At 35.8% G+C, this 19,495-nt stretch overlaps 1 protein-coding gene across 4 annotated transcripts; it reads left to right on the top strand.

Annotated features, from left to right (window-relative positions):
- The first annotated feature begins 4,048 nt into the window (after positions 1 to 4,048).
- On the top strand, positions 4,049 to 18,627 carry LOC115518861 (NKG2-D type II integral membrane protein). 4 transcript variants are annotated; one of them, XM_030322413.1, is made up of 8 exons: positions 4,049 to 4,146; positions 5,380 to 5,484; positions 7,708 to 7,812; positions 9,005 to 9,097; positions 10,366 to 10,401; positions 10,781 to 10,932; positions 11,215 to 11,318; positions 16,741 to 18,627. In XM_030322413.1, exons 2-8 carry the CDS (start codon positions 5,445 to 5,447, stop codon positions 16,856 to 16,858), a joined length of 648 nt encoding a protein of 215 aa, XP_030178273.1. In that variant the 5' UTR covers positions 4,049 to 4,146; positions 5,380 to 5,444; the 3' UTR covers positions 16,859 to 18,627. The 4 variants fall into 4 exon arrangements, with proteins under 4 accessions (XP_030178273.1, XP_030178274.1, XP_030178275.1 ...); XM_030322414.1 differs by lacking the exon at positions 5,380 to 5,484; XM_030322415.1 differs by lacking the exon at positions 9,005 to 9,097.
- Positions 18,628 to 19,495: the final 868 nt, after the last annotated feature.

Genomic DNA, 19,495 nt, shown 5'->3' with positions numbered 1-19,495 from the left:
AATTACTTATAATAGTAAAAGCAAATGCAATGGCATTCACAGAAAATTAAATTAAATATCAAATTAAATTATAAGGCAAAATTAGAGTAAAAGTTGAAGTACAAATTAAGTCATTTATAGGGCAAGTATAGCAAAAACCAGGACTAAGAGATACAAGATTGGCTTAAAGGTAAGAGGTCAGAGGGTATTTGGATGCTTAGGACTAATGTCAGGATAAGAATTTATAGACTTTCATGAAATTATCTAATTTTACTTCAAGATGATCTAGGCTATGTGGGCTTTTCTTGAAACTTAACAAAATAAAAATCAATAGATTTGGTCCTGTTGGTATGACTCTAAGAGAAAGGCACTCAGGAATGTGACTTGGGGGCATAGAAGATACCAGAGTGTATGCTAAGTGTGCTGAAGAGACTTGTGTACTACGTTATGACCACCTGCAGGAAGAATAGAAATCCCATAAGGCAGGGGCATATGGTGGTTCAGTTGGTTAAGCATCCAACTTCCGCTCAGGTCATGATCTGGCAGTTTGTGCGTTCCAGCCCTGCACCGGGCTCTGTGCTGACAGCTCAGAGCCTGGAGCCTGCTTCAGATTCTGGGTCTCCCCCTCTCTCTGTCCCTCCCCTGCTCTCATTCTGTCTCTCTCTCTCACTCTCAAAAATAAACATTTTTTTAATTAAAAAAAAATCTTTCAGTATTGTTAACACATAGTGTTATGTTAGTATCAAGTGTACAATATAGTGAGTGATTCAACAATTCTATATATTACTCAGTGCTCATCATGATGAGTGTATTCTTAACCCTCTTCACCTATTTCACCCATCCCTGCAGCCACCTTCCCTCTGGTAACCATCAGCGTGTTCTCTATATTTCAGATATTTTTACTTCGATATGTCCATTAGCATCCAGACTCAGCTCTCTTTCTCTGTCTTGTTTGATTTACTTTCTTGTTTTGTTGACTTTAGAATTTGTCTTTTGGACCTGTCTCTGATCAGTTCAAAAATATTTACAGGAAAGTCAAGACTACAAAAGTTCCATCTGGTCCTGACCACATACCTTATACTTTCATTTCTGGGCAACTGCCCAGTAAATACCTCTGACCACATCCAGGTTCAGTGTCACATCTTGAGGTAAGCATCCTGCAGAGAGGACAGTTTCTCACCACAAAGTTGCACTGTGGCTCAACACCTCCTCTGCTTAGGATACACAGGAAGAGCTTAATACACGCTCGGCCATGTACGTCAAGACCAGTGGACTGGGGCTTGGAGGATGGTTATTCTCATTTAACAAAAGCAATTTCCCAGTAGTTTGTTGAAGTGGTGATGGGTGCTCTTAAATGACTTGAACCCAGGCTGTTTGCAAAGCACTGGTACTTTCTTTCGCCAATAGTTTTAAGAGGCCAGATAAATAATGCCATATGAAGCCCATACGTATATTTTTGTAGTCAGATGAGCATTTCTGTATACATTTTTGTGAGTTTAATTTCATTTATTAGAAAGTATGTTTTCTGAAGATTATGTCACATCCTTTGGAATTTTACATGTCACCACATGATCACTGTTGTTCAGCAAATCCTCAATAAATGTTCCAAGGTGACAGATGAGGAGTATGTGCTTAGCATCCATTTACTTTGGAAAGGAGCGAGCTATTAACAGAGACTCCCCTTTACTTAAGGAACTTAACTGCATAACAGGGCAGCCTTTGTTGTTGTTATTCCAAACATCTCCTTTTACCTTCTTGCTAAGGAGTTTTCTTCCTTTTGTATCCTCAGGCCCTCCCCTTCTCCTTAACTTCATATGAGCTTTATGTTGCCTGATTGCCTTTGGAATTTCATATCTGTGTGGATTTCCCATTCCGACGCCTATTAAATTTGATTTTCTCCTGTTAGTCTGTCTCATGTCAATTTGATTCTAAGTTCAACTAGAAGGACCATAGCAGAGGAAGATCTTCCTCCCTGACAATAAATATATCATCAGAAAAAAATAAATAAATAAATTTAAGGCCTTATCTGTTTAATTTCCTATGGTGGTCTTAAATGTGCTGAAAAATCTCCACAATAACATTGAGAAGAAGGGATGTTAGAGACTGCTTTGTTTTATGATTTTCCAAAAGACTATTAATATCTCAAAGTTAAGAACGATATTGATATAAATCCTCTCATATGTCTGCTAATGATTGTTTTTATCATGAAAAGGTGTTGAATTACAGCAAATGTGCTTTCCACCTTGATGTAATCATATTCTATTTCTTTAATCTATTGTTTATAGCAAATTACATTTAATGATTTTTCTTTCAAAGGAAAACTATTACACTCCTGAAATAAACTCAATTTGATCAACTATATGAGTATTACACACTGTTTGTTTTGGTTTAGTGCTGTTTTAGGATTTTGCAGCAATTTTCATAAATGAGATTGACTTTTCTTTTTCCTTTCTTAACATATTCTCACCTAATTTAGGCACCAAGATAATTCCACTTGTAGTGAAAGAAATAACAACTATTCCTTTTTTCCACACCATCTAGAAGAGTTTGTGTAAGTTATAATGCCTTTTTCTTGAAAGTTTATTATTTCTCTCCCGTAAAACTATTTGGCATTTGTGTTGACCATATGGGAAGATTTCAAATAACCTACTGATTTCATTATTTTTTCTAGCTTTATCAAATTTTGTGGAATCAGTGCTTGTGTATGTTAATTGTATGTGATACATATTGTACATAGCTTGTTACAATGTCCAATTGTTTTATTAGCTAAAGATTATTGCCTAATCATGATCTCTGATTGAATGGACTTAGATGCACTGATTGAAGTTTGTTTTCATGAGCTCATGTTCAGTGAAGAGTTAATGGGAGTGACTGCTTTTTCAGATATTTCTCTCCAGTGTCTTTTTGTTTATTTAAAGCATCCCATGTGTATTATACTAATGAAATAATTATTATTATAACATCATAAAGAAGCCCCAGTACTTGTTTTTAAATAAACCCTTTATTTTATAATAGTCTTAAATTTATAGAAAAATTGCAAATATAGTACAGAGAGTTTCCATATACCCCATCTCCAGTTTCCTGTATTAACAGCTGACATTATGACCCATTTGTCACAATGAATGAACTGATACCGACATATTTTAAATAAAGAACAAACTTTTTTCAGGTTTCCTTAGTTTTTACCTAATATCTTCTTTTCTGTTTCATTAGCCCAGCCAGGATACCATATTACATTTAGTCATTACGTCTCTTTAAGCTCCTTTTGGCTGTGACAGTTCCTTTTATAATTTCTTAATGTAACAAAAATTATGAGTAGCTAAAAACCAGAATACTAAGACATTAGTTGATTGTTGCTTTTTTGGCATACGATTTGGTGCTATTGTTCTGAATAATAGACAGTAATATAATGAGTGATGTTTAAGGAAAATAGAGAAAGGGACTTATTTAATAGGAACAGAAATGGATCTGAGATACCACGTATATCATAAATGAAATCATATTGGCTACAAATTGATAATGTTTGAGCTAGACATATGATGGTTCATCATAGAATTTTTATTTTGTTCACACTTTATATTTTTATAATTAAAAGGTTATATATGTACACATATATGTCTATTCACATGTATGCATTTATGTGTGTGCATATACATATATATATGAAAGATATCTTTCTATAGTTCCAATTTACATGAAATATATCGCATACTTGGTTCCATTCAAATTTATAACAGCATGTACACAGGATGATTAAGAAGTTAATTTAATTTTCTTATTTGTTTTCACACCGTACTTACGGCCATATTTTAGAACAATTTTTCACTTTTAATTCAGAAAGAGATTATGTAATCCCATCATAACTCTCTTAACTCTGGGAAACTTCTTGTCACTGGATTAATCATTTTAAGTCATAAAATCGTGTTCACACCTCACATTTATTTCATCTGTTAGAATTTTCTGTGCTGTGATAAGGCGGAAATACTGTGGTTGTTTTGTGTTTTTTCACAAGGTGAGATTAAAATAACATCTATCATATCTCCCTCAGGGATCAAAGGTGACATCTCTAGTTTTCATTCTAAATCAGTAACCCAGGACATGTCTCAATTTTTCAGTTGTCTAGGAGGCTTTTATCCACAAGAATCAAGATCTTCCTTCTTGGATCAGGTGTGTTTCTGTGTGTGTTTTTGTTTCTGACAACTATTAGTCCAGAAATGAGAAATTCTTGAGATTTCAAACTCAAGAAAGTTTCCAAAACGATTTACACAATAAGGGAATTATAACTGCTTTTTAGCTGTTTGAATAGAATTGTGGAGGGTAAAGAATGCTTCTTACTTCTGAGGTATATACTCTTTTTTCCTGTATTCAATGATGAATAGATAGGATAAACTTACTGAAGAGTAAGTTATGGTGTTGCTATAAAGAAACATGGAGTGTTTGATGGAGTGGTATCATCAAACAAAACTCCAAGAATGAATCTACTTTTGGGATTAAAGAATGGAATTTGAACTTGAATTCTCACACCTGAGTTTTCTGGGCTGGTGCCAGGCACTTAACCTTCTGTGATACACAGCTTTATTTGCAAAATGAAAAACATGTTGTTACTTCCAACTACCGTGATCAAATATGAAATGGCTTTTTTTTAACCTAAGCATGATATATAGTTATTAAATAGCCATTTTTTTCCTGAGAGTTCTTCTGGACATGATAAGATGTTACTATATAAATATGAGATTATTTTTGCTAATGATGGTGATGACAACTTATAGGTGATGATGATGGTGGTGGTGATGATATGGACAGAAGTTGAATTCATGTTGAATTAACAACATAAAATAACTATAGACAGAAAATTATGTGTGTTGGGGCACCTGGGTGGCTCAGTCGGTTAAGCGTCCGACTTCAGCCAGGTCATGATCTCACAGTTCGTGAGTTCAAGCCCCGTGTCAGGCTCTGTGCTGACAGCTTGGAGCCCGGAGCCTGCTTCGGATTCTGTGTCTCCCTCTCTCTCTCTGCACCTCCTCAGCTCATGCTCGCACTCTGTCTCTGTCAAAAATAAATAAACTTTAAAAAAAATTAAAAAAAAAAGAAAATTATGTGTGTTGTCATTCGATATCAGTGATAAAAAATATTTCTGATTACGTATCTTAATGTAGGTGAATTAAAACGCCCGTTATTTTTTTGAAATAATTATTTATTATTTTGTAACCAAGAGAAGTTTAAAAAATTAATTTTACTTGGTTTATTTACCTGGCTTTGTATGAACTCTTATTTTCATTTTTTCCCTTTATATATATGAACGGTAAAAATACTGTCATGGTCTCATTTTCCTAATGAAGATATGTCATCTCACCCTAAGGAAAGAAATCAAGAAAAAATGCCCAATTTTATTTTATTCAGGATTCCTTTGTAAAACGAAGTTTTTTTGATCACCACTGGCGTAAAGAAACAGTCATAATTATACAATGAATCTGGTCCGAGATCGGTGGGCTTGTCACAGCATGGGTATGTACTTACCACTTAAATGTGCAGTTTGGTTTGTGTATAATTTTTTTTAAGTTTATTTATTTATTATGAGACAGAGTGAGAGAGTATACCAGGGACAGAGAGAGAGAAGGAGAGAGAGAATCCCAAGCAGACTCTGTACTGTCAGCGCAGAGCCTGACATGGGCCTCAAACCCACAAACCATGAGATCATGACATGAGCTGAAGTCAAGAGCCAGAGATTTAACCGACTTAATCACCCAGGCACCCTGACTTGTATATAATTTTTTAATAATTTTTTTAATGTTTATTTTTGAAATAAATAGAGAGAGCACGAACAATGGAGGTGTAGAGAGAGAAGGAGACACAGAATCTGAAGCAGGCTCCAGGCTCTGGGCTATCAGCACAGAGCTGGACGTGCGGCTCGAACTCATGAACCGCAAGACCACGCCCTGAGCCGGAGTGGGTCGCTTGACTGACTGAGCCACCCAGGTGCCCCTCTGTAATTGTTAAGATACCTAGAATTTGATACAAGCACACAAGGCATAAGAAAGCAAATTACTCCAGGGGTGCCTGGGTGGCTCATTCAGTTAAGCGGCTGACTCTTGGTTTTGGTTCCGGTCATGATTTCACAGTTCTTGAATTCAACCCCACATCAGTCTCTATGTTGACTGTGCAGAGCCTGGTTGGGATTCTGTCTCTGCCTGTCTCTCTCTACCTCTCCCCTCCTCATGTTCTGTCTCTCAAAATAAATAAATGAACACTAAAAAGAAGAAAGCAAATTACTCTGATTCACTTATGTCCATTTCATATTATGTTCATGTTATATTTTAAATAAAGTTTTCAAAAACTTGAAAGATTTTTTTCCTCCTTTTTTTTTTTTTATTAACTACCTAAAGTAAAATCTTTCACAATCTGAGGCAGCCTGAAATAGTGACAGCATAATGATTGAGAGCTGGAAGAATGTTCCACAGACTTTCACCAGTCTCTAGCTTTGAGATCTGAGGGCAATCCACAGCTTCTACGCACTTAAGTTTCCTTTTTCTATCGAGTAGAGATATAAAACACGTTATATTGACCTTAGTAGATTTCTATTTCTAGCATTATATTAAATAAGCAATATGATTTTGGCCACCTGTAACATTCAATTTCTTCATCCACAAAATAATACCTACCCTCTTCACATGTTTGATAATTAAATTACATATGGTATGTAAAAAAAATGCTTCAGTATAATTTTAAGTATAAAAGATAATTAGTATTAACATTCCATTTGTAAAAGGTAATGATTGCTATCTCAGAAAGAGAGCAAAATGATTTTTTACTTGTTTTGTTCAGGGACAAGATTCTTTTATGTTTCTTTACCTTAAAATGTTATGCCTTATTATTTTATTCATTGTATATCCCTCACTTTAAACAAAAACTAGGCATTTAGTAAGTGTTTACTACATGATGAACATTATTGATACTAAATGCATATTACTTAATTTCACTTTTTAAAATACCCATAACTAATTGTACTGATGTCCTTTGTTCTTTCCTTTTCTCTTTTTTCTTATCATTTCTTCTTCCTTCCTTCCTTCCTTCCTTCCTTCCTTCCTTCCTTCCTTCCTTCCTCCCTCTTTCTTTCTTTCTTTTTTTCTTTCTTTCTTTCTTTCTTTCTTTCTTTCTTTCTTTCTTTCTTTCAAGTTGTTAACTTAGCAAATGTGGCTCCATGAGTTAAACACATATCTAACTCTTTAGGTCCCTGTCTTTCTTATTATACACTGTCTTTATTTTATTTTAATTTTTTTAATTTATGTATTTATTTTGAGAGAGAGAGAGAGTGCATGTGTAAGTGAGTGGGGAAGGGTGGGAAGAAAGCGAGAGACAATCCCAAGCTGGCTCTGTGCCCCTAACGAAATGTGAGATCATTATCTGAGCCAAAACCAAGAGTCGGGCACTTAACTGACTCCCAGGCACTCCTACACTGTCATTGTTATAATGTTTCATTTCATTGCACATTAAGAATTGACTTATTTTAATAGAATGGAAGATCTTGCTAGAGAGATTTTGCCATAGAATAAATCTAATTTTAATCATCTTAAAAGTACAAAAATCATAATCATGAAGTAGTATAAAACAAAAGTAACTTGATGTTATTGAAAAGGGACATGAATAGAATGGCAAGTGAAGTTGTGAAAATGTGTGACCCAAGTGGCAGAAAGGCTATGACTCCTATTGGCCTGAATTGTTTTCGTCTAGCCATGGACGCAGTCCATAATTCCAACTCTGAGCTGGTATATCATGGTATTTCCACACGACCAAAGAGAAGGCGTGTATTAAACACAAGCAAATATAGAGAAAACCGTAAGTTCCACGTCGCATCTATTTGTCTGCTCTCGGTATGTTGAGGGGAACTGTGGAATCCGTATGATTAGATCAGTGGCAAACATTCAGTTTATTTTACCTTCAGGAGGAAAGGAGAAATGAAATTCACTCTACTGTACTATTGGAATATATAATACAGTTAAGCAGAAACTGTTCAGTTTGGGATTTTTTTCATGCTCTGCAAATGATGAGATTATCATTAACATAATAATGACAATTGAGACTGTAGTTTCTTGAGTTTCTTTTCAAGTTTTCATCTAAATTCCAGTTAATTAACATAGAGTGTAATATTAGTTTCCGGTTTGGAATTTAGGGATTCATCACTTCCATGTAATATTCGGTGCTCATCACAAGTGTGTTCCTTAATCCCCATTACCTATTTAGCACGTCCTCACCCTTCTCCCCTCTGGTAACTATCAGTTTATTCTCTGAAGTTAAGAGTCTGATTCTTGGTGTGTTTCTTTTTTCCCCTCTATGTTCATTTATTTTGTTTCTTAAATTCCACATATGAGTGAAATCATATGGGGGACTTCTCCCAGAGAGGAACTCAAAAAGATGTGCAATTATGTAAAAATGTATTCATCTTGTGATATCTAATAGCAAAACTAAGAAACAATTTAAATACACATTGGGAAAAAAATTAAAGACTGTCAGGAGATTTTTGTCCATATACCAGTGAAAGACAATGCAAGAAGCTATGTATAAAAATTTGACAACTGTACAAGACATGACGTGGAATAATCTCCAAGATATTTCCTTAAGTGAAAAAAACTCACGGGATATTTTGCGCAGTTTCTTAAAGGTGTGTTTTTAAAAAGGGATTGAAGGGAACTGTCTGTATTTGTTATTGTATCTACATGAAAAAGTTTAAAAATTATAACCATGATTTATACTAAGGACGAAACTGGGGGACTTTTGTGGAGAAGCAGGAGGGAATATGTATGCATTTCTATAGTCTCTCTTTTTTTAATCATTTGCAAAGTACCTATGTTACTTATTCTGGGAAAAATAATTAGGGTAAAAGTACTGATACCACCCCTCCTATTAAAAAAAAATCTAATGTTTATATTAAACATGAGCATACCAAAAATGTTTAATCCTTATTTTCTCATCTTTCTCACTCTTTTTTTGTTTGTTTGTTTGCTTGTTTGTTTTCTTTTGTTTCTTACAGCATCTCCATTTTTCCTAGTCCATTCCATTGCTATAGCTCTGGGGATCCACTTCATTATTATGGTAATGATATGCGGTGCCATAATCATACATTGTAAGTGACAGTAGAGAAGTAGATAGAGCATTCTTTTTTTTTTAATATGAAAATTTATTGTCAAATTGGTTTCCATACAACACCCAGTGCTTATCCCAACAGGTGCCCTCCTCAATGCCCATCACCCACTTTCCCCTCCCTCCCACCCCAACATCAACCCTCAATTTATTCTCAGTTTTTAAGAGTCTCTTATGCTTTGGCTCTCTCTCTCTCTCTCTCTCTCTCTTTCTCTCTCTCTCTCTCTTTTCTTTCCCCTCCCCCATGGTCTTCTGTTAAGTTTCTCAGGATCCACATAAGAGTGAAACCATATGGTATCTGTCTTTCTCTGTATGGCTTATTTCACTTAGCGTAACACTCTCCAGTTCCATCCACGTTGCTACAAAAGGCCAGATTTCATTCTTTCTCATTGCCAAGTAGTATTCCATTGTATATATAAACCACAACTTCTTTATCCATTCATCAGTTGATGGACACTTAGTCTCTTTCCATAATTTGGCTATTGTTGAAAGTGCTGCTATAAACATTGGGGTACAAGTGCCCCTATGCATCAGTACTCCTGTCTCCCTGGGTAAACTCCTAGCAGTGCTATTGCTGGGTCATAGGGTAGATCTATTTTTAATTTTTTGAGGAACCTCCACACTGTTTTCCAGAGCGGCTGCACCAATTTGCATTCCCACCAACATTGCAAGAGGGTTCCTGTTTCTCCACGTCCTCACCAGCATCTATAGTCTCCTGATTTGTTCATTTTAGCCACTCTGACCAGCATGAGGTGGTATCTGAGTGTGGTTTTGATTTGTATTTCCCTAATGAGGACTGAGGTTGAGCATCTTTTCATGTGCCCATTGGCCTACATAGAGCGTTCTCGACCTAATGGTTGCAATGCATTACTTTGATTAGCATTCAGATGCACAGCAACAAAAACTAATAATACTGGACATGTCCTTATATTTTTGCTATCTGTCTAGAAATTTGTCAACTACTTTTTCTAGAACCGTAAGTTACTAACAACAGAAACCCTTTTACTAATTATCGTTTTTTGTTATTGAAATATGTCTTACATACAAGGTTTTAGATGTACAAGGTAGTGATTCGACACTTGTATACATTACTCAATGCCCACTGCGGAGAGCATAATCACCATCTCTCACTATACAAGGTCATTACAATATTGACTATCCTCCCTGTGCTGTACTTGTCATCTTTATAACATACTTATTTTACAACTGGAAGTTCGTACCTCTTAATCCTCTCAATGATTATTTTAATAGCATTATTCCACCAAGAAGCTCCACTTCCTTTACAAGGTAAGTGAAAGTCTTCTAATATTTTGAAGCACAAATTACATGTATCTCTGTATAATTGGGTATAGGCATGTATCCCACAGTGTTAACAAGAGCGTGTATAAGAAAATGATGAATTCTTGTCCGTAATCCGTAGCGTTCCAACATTTTTATTTTATTTGTTCATCTTTTAACAATGAAGGAGTGCTCCTAAAAAGCAGAAAATACTTAGTCTTTGGCATCTGTGTATATATACAAATGTGTGGGGCCATGTCATTGGAGATGATCAGATTGGTTCATCTGAAATGTTAGAGTTGGAATAAAAGGTATTTAATTTGTCTAGACAGAATCTGCTATAATGCGCAGACCTGTACAGTATTAATAATATATTTTCCCTTTCTAGAAAGTTATTGTGGCCCATGTCCTAAAAACTGGATATGTTATAGAAATACCTGCTACCAATTTTTTAATGAAAGCAAAAGCTGGTACCAAAGCCAAGCCTCTTGTGTGTCTCAAAATTCCAGTCTCTTGAAGATATACAGCAGAGAACACCAGGTTGAGTATTTATTTTAATTTCCCTTCCTCTATTTACTCCTAATCACTGGACTATTACCTGAAACATAAGTGGGGCGCTAACCCAGATATGTCTACCCTAAGTCTTTCTGCATTAAAAATAAGAAAGCATTTTGTAGGTATGAGGTATGGTGTTGTTTAAGTCAGAATTAGGCTAGAGGACAGAATCCATTTCCCCGAGTGTGAGGAAAAAAATGATTACATGATTATGGCCTTGAATTAACTAAAAGTCTTAGCACTGGTTCTATTTGTGGTTTCAACCAGGATTTCCTAAAATTGGTGAAGTCTTATCATTGGATGGGACTAATACAAACGCCACCAAATGGATCATGGCAATGGGAAGATGGCAGCATTCTCTTACCCGACCAGTAAGTTTATACCAATCGGTGTCTCTTCGGGGGTTTGTCCCTAAACTAGCCCTGTGGTCTCTCAATGATCACGTTACCTCACACAATCCCAGGATGCTCCCATATTCTAATAGATTCAGCAGAAAGCTCTGAGGGCCTAAATTTAGGATATTGTGGAGCCGAGCAGCCAATACCACAACAATGAGTAACATTAATTGCAATGTGCCAAGTGCAGTGCAAGGTAAGTCTAATACTACACCCTGTTTACAGATAAGGAGACTAAAGCAGAGAGGTTAAGTATCACATATATTCATTCTTTCAAGTTTTACCTGAATTGTTGAGATACAATTACATTCAAGAAACTGCATATATTTGAAATGTGCAATTTGATAAATTCTGAGAAATGTATACATCCACAAAACCGTTAATAACATCAAGATAATCAACATTTATCACCTGCCAAACTTTCCTTTGCACCCTTGTAATCTTTCCTTCCTACTCCTTTCTTTTTTTTAATGTTTATTTATTTATTGTAAGAGAGAGAGAGCACACACGTAAACAGAGCAGAGGCAGAGAAAGAAGGAGGGAGAGAATCCGAAGCAGGCTATGTGCTGTCAGTGGAGAGCTCAGACTGGCTCTCCATCTCACGAACCATGAGATCATGACCTGAGCCCAAATCAAGAGTCGGACGCTTAACTGACTGAGCCACCCAGACGCGCCTCCTTTCTCCCCCTTTCTACCTACCTCTTTCCGTCCCCAGGCAACTAGTCTGCTTTCTGTCACTATAGATTAGTCTGCAATTTATAGAACTTAGTATCAATGGAGGCACTGCTGTTATGTCTGGCTTTTTCACTCGGCATAATTATTTTGAGATCCAGCCACCTCAAAGCATGTTTTAAGAACTAATTTCTTTTTATTCTTGAGAGGTATCTTATTTATGGGTGTAGTTCAATTTGTCTATCCTTTCGCCTGCTGATGGATATTTGGGTAACTTCCAGTTGTTGACCATGAACAATAAAGCTACTTGCTATGAATATTTGTGTACAAGTCTCTGTATGACCATAGGCTTTCTTTTCTCTTACATAAATATCTAGGAGTGGAATGGTTGGATAATAGGTATGTCTTTGACCTTTTAAGAAACTGCCAAACTACTACCCAAAATGACTGTGCCATTTTACCCTCCCACTAGCAGGGTGTGAGAGTTCCAGTTGCTCTGCATTATGGGCGACACTTGTTACGGTCCGTTATTTAAACTTGTTTTATCCCCTTGATTAATTGACCCCTTTGCTACAACGCAGTGACCTCCTTTGTCTTGTGTGACTGATTTTGACTTAAAGTCTATTTTGTCTGCCATAACTATAGCCACACCTGCTCAGTTTTGGTTATCATTTGCATGGAATATGACTCTCCATCTGTTCACTTTTGGCCTATGTGTGTCCTCAAAGCTAAAGTACATCTCTTGCAGGCAGCATATTGTTGTATCTTGCTTTTAATCCATTTAGTCAGCCCATAATACATCATTTTCCCTCCTTCTGACTGCTTTAATGATTTTTCTTTATAACAGGATTTGAGGAATTTGTCCGTAATATGCCTTGGATTAGTTTTTTCATATTTCTTGTGCTCACGTTTTGTTGAGGCTCTCGGATCTGTGAGTTTATAATTTTCAAGCACAATTAGAAAATTTAACTACCATTATTTCTTCAAGTGTTTCCCCTTCTTCATTTCTCTTTTCTCTTCCCCAGACGCAGGACAATTACAGATCCATTAAGCAAGTTAGAATTGTGATGAACTGGTGTTCTTTTCACTTGTTTTCTTTGTGTTTCATTGTGGATATTCTCTATTGTCCCGAATTCAATTTTTTTAATCTTTTTTCCTGCAATATCTAATTTTCACTACCCTTTCAAGTGTATAGTTCATCTCAGACACTGACCTTTTCGTTTCGGAAGTTTGATCTGGCTGCTATTTCATGAATCTTCCATGTATTTCTTTAACTTTTTTGAATATATGGAATTCAGTCATCAAAACTGTCATGATATCTGGGGCGCCCGCGAGGCTCAGTCGGTTGATCGTCCGACGTCAGCTCAGGTCATGATCTCACTGTTTGTAGTTCAAGCCTCGCGTTGGGCTCTCTGCTGTCAGCTCAGAGCCTGGAACTTGCTTCAGATTCTGTGCCTCCCTCTTTCTCTGCCCCTCCCCTGCTCGTGCTCCGTCTCTCTCCGTCTTTCAAAAATGAATAAACATTAAAAAAAACAAAAACCAAAAAACCAAAAGCCTATCACAATATCCTTGTCTGTTCATTCTAACATCTGTGTTTGTTCTGGGTCAATTTTAATCGATGGATTTTTCTCCTCCTTATGGTCACATTATTTTGTGTCTTTGCTTACAGTTACTTTTCTATTTAATTTCATACACTGTGAATTTCACCCTTGTTTAGTGCTACATATTTTTTGTCTCTAAAATTATTCATGAGCTCTTTTTTTTTTCCCCAGGACACAAATAAGCTACTTGGAAACAGCTTGATCTGGTTTGGCCTTGCTTTTAAGCATTACTAGAATGCTCAGTCTACAATGAATTATGCCCCACTACCAAGCAAAGACACTTTTAAGTAATCTACCCAAAGCCTTTTGAAATTTGAAGTTTTGCAATATGGCTGGTGAAGACAGGCACGATTTTAGACCCTGTGCAAGCACTAGGAAAGTTTTCTTACACACATGCATTAATCAATACTCTTAAATACGCAAGTGAGATCTTCTGCATATCCTCAGATCTCTTTATTTGTTCACCTGTCTCATCTCAAGTTCTATGTCCTGTGAACTCCAGCCGTCTGGCTCTTTGTGGACTCTCCAGTATCCTATGTATTCCGTTTCTATAGCCTGCTCTTTTAACCACTTGATTATACAGCTCAACTGGGCATAGCGGAACCACGTGACAACATCCTAGCGCTCACAGAGTTTATGAATACAGGCTTACTCTTTTGGATGAATGCTAGGGTAGCTCTCTTAAAAGGTCACTTCTATCACTTAGGATACCTGGCTTAGTAATTTCACCATGTTAGCACAAATCTCAGAAATAAAACCGAAGTGGTTTGTCAGGTCTGCTGCCCTTAAGTCTCATGATATCACAGAGGAAACAGAAGTTCTTTGGACTCTAAAAGTTTTTAATTCATTACTTCAAGTATACTTTACTTATTTGAACCTCTAATTCTGGAGTAAGTAACAAAAACATCACAACAACATCCTTGCTAATGTCAGGTTAATTCGGTTCTTTCTGGCAGACAGTTTTAAGCACTTTATATGTATCTTCTCATTGAAGACTCTTAAAAAGCATCCAATAGAGGTCATTTTTAACCTAATTTTGTGGGTAAGGAACAGAATCTTAGAATGTATAATAATTCACTTAAGCTATAAAACGAGTAATTGTGGCAGAGAGTCAAATAAATCCCTTTCTTACACTACAGCCAGAATTATCATTAAATGACTTTAAAGAATCTCTTCTCACTGATTTTGAAGTTTACTTTGCTTCTTTAACGCTTAGTTGGCAGTGATCAATGAATGACCTCTTACTGTCATCTTTTTCTTTCAAATGTCCCCTTATATTCATTGTCAGGGACTATTCATTATATATTTAGAATTTGGATGTCCCAGTTTATCTTAGAATTGATCTGGGGTGATCTCATTTCTGTATGGCTGGATTTTATTTTTGGCAAAAAAAAAGTTTATTCTCTGGAAATACTAATAAGTGCACTCGCACAGAGTGCACTTGCACTCTGTGCAAGTGCAAATGTTTGTTTTGGAAGCCAAAGCAAAACAGCTAGCATATTAAGTTTCGTTTTGTGCACGTGATAAGTATTTGTTGAGCATTACTCAATTTCCAGAAACCATACAGAGATAACTACAGGGATGAATAGCACAGAACTCTATCAAGACTTTCACACTTCAGTCAGAGATATGGTTTTAAACAAGTAAAATCCAGAGTTATGCTGTGGTGGACAAGCGATGTGAATGGTATGGGAAAACAGACACAGAAGCTGAAAGGAATAGAAAAACAAAGTCCGATTTAAAAGTGAAAGTCTAATGTGCAAAGATTGAGACCAACTAAGAGCAGTTACTAAAAATTTCTTAATTGTTTTTTCTCTTATAGTAGGTAGTGGTTTCTATATAGGCTGAGTTTCTTCTCTTGTCCTTTTTTTATTTTTTTCAAAAATTTTTAATGTTTGTTTTTGAAAGAGAGAGACAGAATGTGAGCCTGGGGAGGGGTAGAGAGACAGGGAGTCATAGAATCTGAAGCAGGCTCCAGGCTCTGAGCTGTCAGCACAGAGCCCGATGCGGGCCTCGAACCTATGAACCTTGAGATCATGACCTGAGCCAAAGTCAGTCACTTAACTGGCTGAGATGCCCAGGCTCCCCATCTCCTCTTGTCCTTTTAAATACGTACTATCAGACCACAGTCTTTCTTTTTTTTTATTGTTCTGATTCACATCAATTCATCATCACTCTTTGCTCAACCTTCTATTTCTCACCTGTTCCTAGCAGAAAACAATCACCAGATTCCAAGGCAAAATAGACACACAGATAGAACTATCTCCAGATGGAATGCCTACACACACACACACATGCACATATATATGTTTAAGTTTATGTTATAAACACATATATATATTTATATACACCTAAACATATACACATATATGTATATATAATACATATGTATGTTATATATGATATAATATTATATATGTATGTATATATACACACATAAAATATAAAGAATTTTACAATTTATTTTTATTTCCTTACCAGGTAAAGTTGCACATATCTAAAGAAGATTGTTTATTTTTGCATAAAACATGACATCTGCTGACCTCATTGAATTCTAACTGCATTTCTCATTTACTTGTTTAAAAAAACATTTAAAAAATTTCATTTCAGGGCTCCTGGGTGGCTCATTCAGTTAAGTGCTAGACTCTTGATCTCAGCTCAAGTCACGATCTCATGTTTTTGCGCGATCCAGTCCTGCATTAGGCTTCGTGCTGACAGCATGGAGCCTGCTTGGGATTCTCTGTCTTCCCCGCTCTCTGCCCCTCCCCACTGTCTCTCTTTCAAAATAAAAACAAAACTTTTTAAAATAAATATAAACACAAAACTTTTTCAAAAACGTTTCATTTCGCTCAGGTACATATACCAAGAGAGCCTAGACTTCCTAAAATGACAAATTTCCAATATAGACAAAATAGGGACCTATACTAGAATGAAACTTCTACTTTTATAACCGAGTTGGCTATATTTTGCACATCTTTTAACTAAGAGATACCAAGCATGGTCCTAAAACATCCTGAAATGATATTACTTTAATACTTATTTTTAAATAAACTGTATTGCATTTTTTATATTTATGTATTCATAAAGTAAGTGATGAATATAATTTGTCTTTCTCTCTAATCTAGACTAACCATGGTTGACATGCAGAATGGAACCTGTGCAGTTTATGGGTCAAATTTTAAAGCTTATACAGAAAACTGTTTAACTCCAAACACATACATCTGCATGCAGAGGATTGTGTAAAAGCTGATGATGTATAAAATATAAAAGATTCAAACACACAAAAGCCTTTTACCAAATGTGCTGTGGAAAAAAGTTCCAGCAGAAAATTCCACCAATAATTATTGTATTATTTTTCCATCTATGACCTGACACAAAAATAACCTTGCAGGGGAATAAAGGCCAATAAGTTAAAAAACTTATCTTCTATAAGAATGTTTTGTTTAATTTTTGCAAAATTTTGGGTAACGAACAGATTCATTTTTACATTTAATAAACTGTTGATGAACCCAGGGTTGAACTAAATTTCAAACTATGAGTTTATTAAATGTACACAAAAATTTACACTAAGAAGGCTTTTAGAAATTTTGAAAATCAAGTAAATCTAAACTGGGTGAAGTGTATATGAGGGTTCGTGAAATTTACTATATTGAAACATTTTCAAAATAAGGGTTGAAAGGTCAACAGATACACCCTCAAAATTTCAAAATGCCACTACCATTTTAATACAGCACATTTTGGTAGAAATTGAATTACTCCCCCTAGTACTGCGCTGACTGCTGCAAAATACAGAAAATGAAGAATTGAGTTTGAAGCGGACTTTCTCGGCTTCAAGGCAAAAATGGCGTTTGAGTGTGACACCCGTGGAGCGACCAAGATGTTTCTCGGCAAACCAGTAGGATGACAGAACTCTTGGCAAATGGAATAATAACGTGCAAGTGAGCAGCATTTGGAAGAGTCTGTGACTCTAAAGGAAGCCACTTTGTATTGATAGGTCTGGTTCTGCGTTTTATTTGTTCATTCATTCATCTGTTTTAGATTCCACATATGAGTGAAATCCAATAGTATTTGTCTTTCTCAGCCTGACTTATTTCACTTACCAGAATATTCTCCAGGTCCTTCCATGTTGTCAACAAATGGCACAATCTCATCCTTTTTTAGGGCTGTGTGATATTCCATCGTATATGTCCATATATATCTACCATGTCTTCCTTATCCGACTATTGGTGGACATTTAGGCTGCTTCCATACCCGAAGCGAACGTAACATCGTGTGTCTACTATACACAAACCGAAAAAAGTTACCAAAAAAAAATCCATTTTGATAAGAGCAGAATGATGAAGAAGACAAGGAGCTTAAGAAGGGGAGGAGAGAGAAGCAGAGGCTAAATCCAGAGGTGTGGACCTTTGTGCACCCATTATAATTTTGGTTTTCATTCCAAGTGCACTTGCCATTTGTGTGTTTTGTGACAGGCATGAAGCCATGGATTGAACAGCGTTTTCGCGGAAAATTACGATAAAACGTCATGAAAAAAATCATTTTAAATTTTTTTTAATTTAATTAAATTTTTTAATTTAGTTTTTAAATGCTTGTGTAAAGTAATACGCACCAATCATAATTAACAAAGCTTAGCATTTAGTCAAGTTTGTTTTAAGATTTTATTATTAAATATTTAAATCACAGAGAGTGAAATGTTCTCACCACAACAATAAAATGGTAATTATGTGACCTGCTGGATTTGTTAACTAACCTTATTGTGCTAATCATTTGTATTGTAGATTTGCTTTATGTATCAATTGTATTTTTCAAATCCATAATATTTTATATAGTTATAAAGAGGCAGAAATGTGAAATCAAGCTTATTCAATGTAGTATTAAACTATCTCTGTCTTTAATAGCAATTTTATCCTTGCCAATGTTAAGCTAGCCTATGAAATGTATTTAGAAATGCTTTTTCTATTTTCCAAAATGGCTTGTATAAAATTGAAAAATATAACCATGAAATTTTCAAAGAAATCTTCCTGAAGTCCTCTGCTTCTCTTTATGGAAAGAGTTTAAAAAAATATTTTCGGGGCGCCTGGGTGGCTCAGGTGGTTAAGCAGCCGACTACCGATTTCGGCTCAGGTCCTGATCTCACGGTTCATTTCATGAGCTGGGGCCCCGCATCCCTGCTGTGAGGGTAGAACCTGCTTTGGATCCTCTATCTCCCTCTCTCTGCCCCTCCTCCTCCTCTCTCTCTCTTTCTCTCAAATAAATAAACGTTAAAAATTTAAAAAAGAATAATATTTTTCATGGTTTTAAAAATATTCAAGCTTGGAATAAGCTGCCTTACCCTAAACATTTCTCTTAACAAAACGTCAACACTTTCAAATTTGTTTGCACTAAAATTATCAGTTTTCTTTTAACTTTCTAAACTATTTCATTTCTATATCTCTATATGTGTCCCCTTATAATGCCTAAAAATATTTATCTGTGCCTTCTAACGTTTTTTCTTTTACAAATTTTGCCAAGTGTTTGTTTGTTTTGTCAGCCTTTCAAAAGAACCAACCTGTTGCTTTGTGAATTCTCCCTACTGTTTACTTATCATAACCATCATAATCTAACTCATTCTTGTATTTATTACCTCCTTCCTTTTACTTGATTTGAATTGTAAGGACAAGTGATTTACTTTATTGTACTTAATCTGCTCCTATCATTTTAAATCTTTTTTTTTAACGTTTATTTATTTTTGAGACAGAGAGAGACAGAGCATGAACAGGGGAGGGGCAGAGAGAGAGGGAGACACAGAATCTGAAACGGGGTCCAGGCTCTGAGCTGTCAGCACAGAGCCCGACGCGGGGCTCGAACTCAGGGACCGTGAGATCATAACCTTAGCTGAAG

The sequence above is a fragment of the Lynx canadensis genome, chromosome B4 (assembly GCF_007474595.2).
Source record: "Lynx canadensis isolate LIC74 chromosome B4, mLynCan4.pri.v2, whole genome shotgun sequence".
In the NCBI taxonomy this organism is placed as follows: Eukaryota; Metazoa; Chordata; class Mammalia; order Carnivora; family Felidae; genus Lynx; species Lynx canadensis.
This window is presented reverse-complemented; position numbering and strand designations above follow the sequence as displayed.

Coding starts and splice junctions, on each gene's coding strand:
- LOC115518861 (XM_030322413.1), top strand. CDS start 5,445: ATGAATCTGGTCCGAGATCGGTGGGCTTGTCACAGCATGG. Junction 5,485..7,707: donor GTGGGCTTGTCACAGCATGG/GTATGTACTTAC, acceptor GTTTTCGTCTAG/CCATGGACGCAGTCCATAAT. Junction 7,813..9,004: donor AAGCAAATATAGAGAAAACC/GTAAGTTCCACG, acceptor TGTTTCTTACAG/CATCTCCATTTTTCCTAGTC.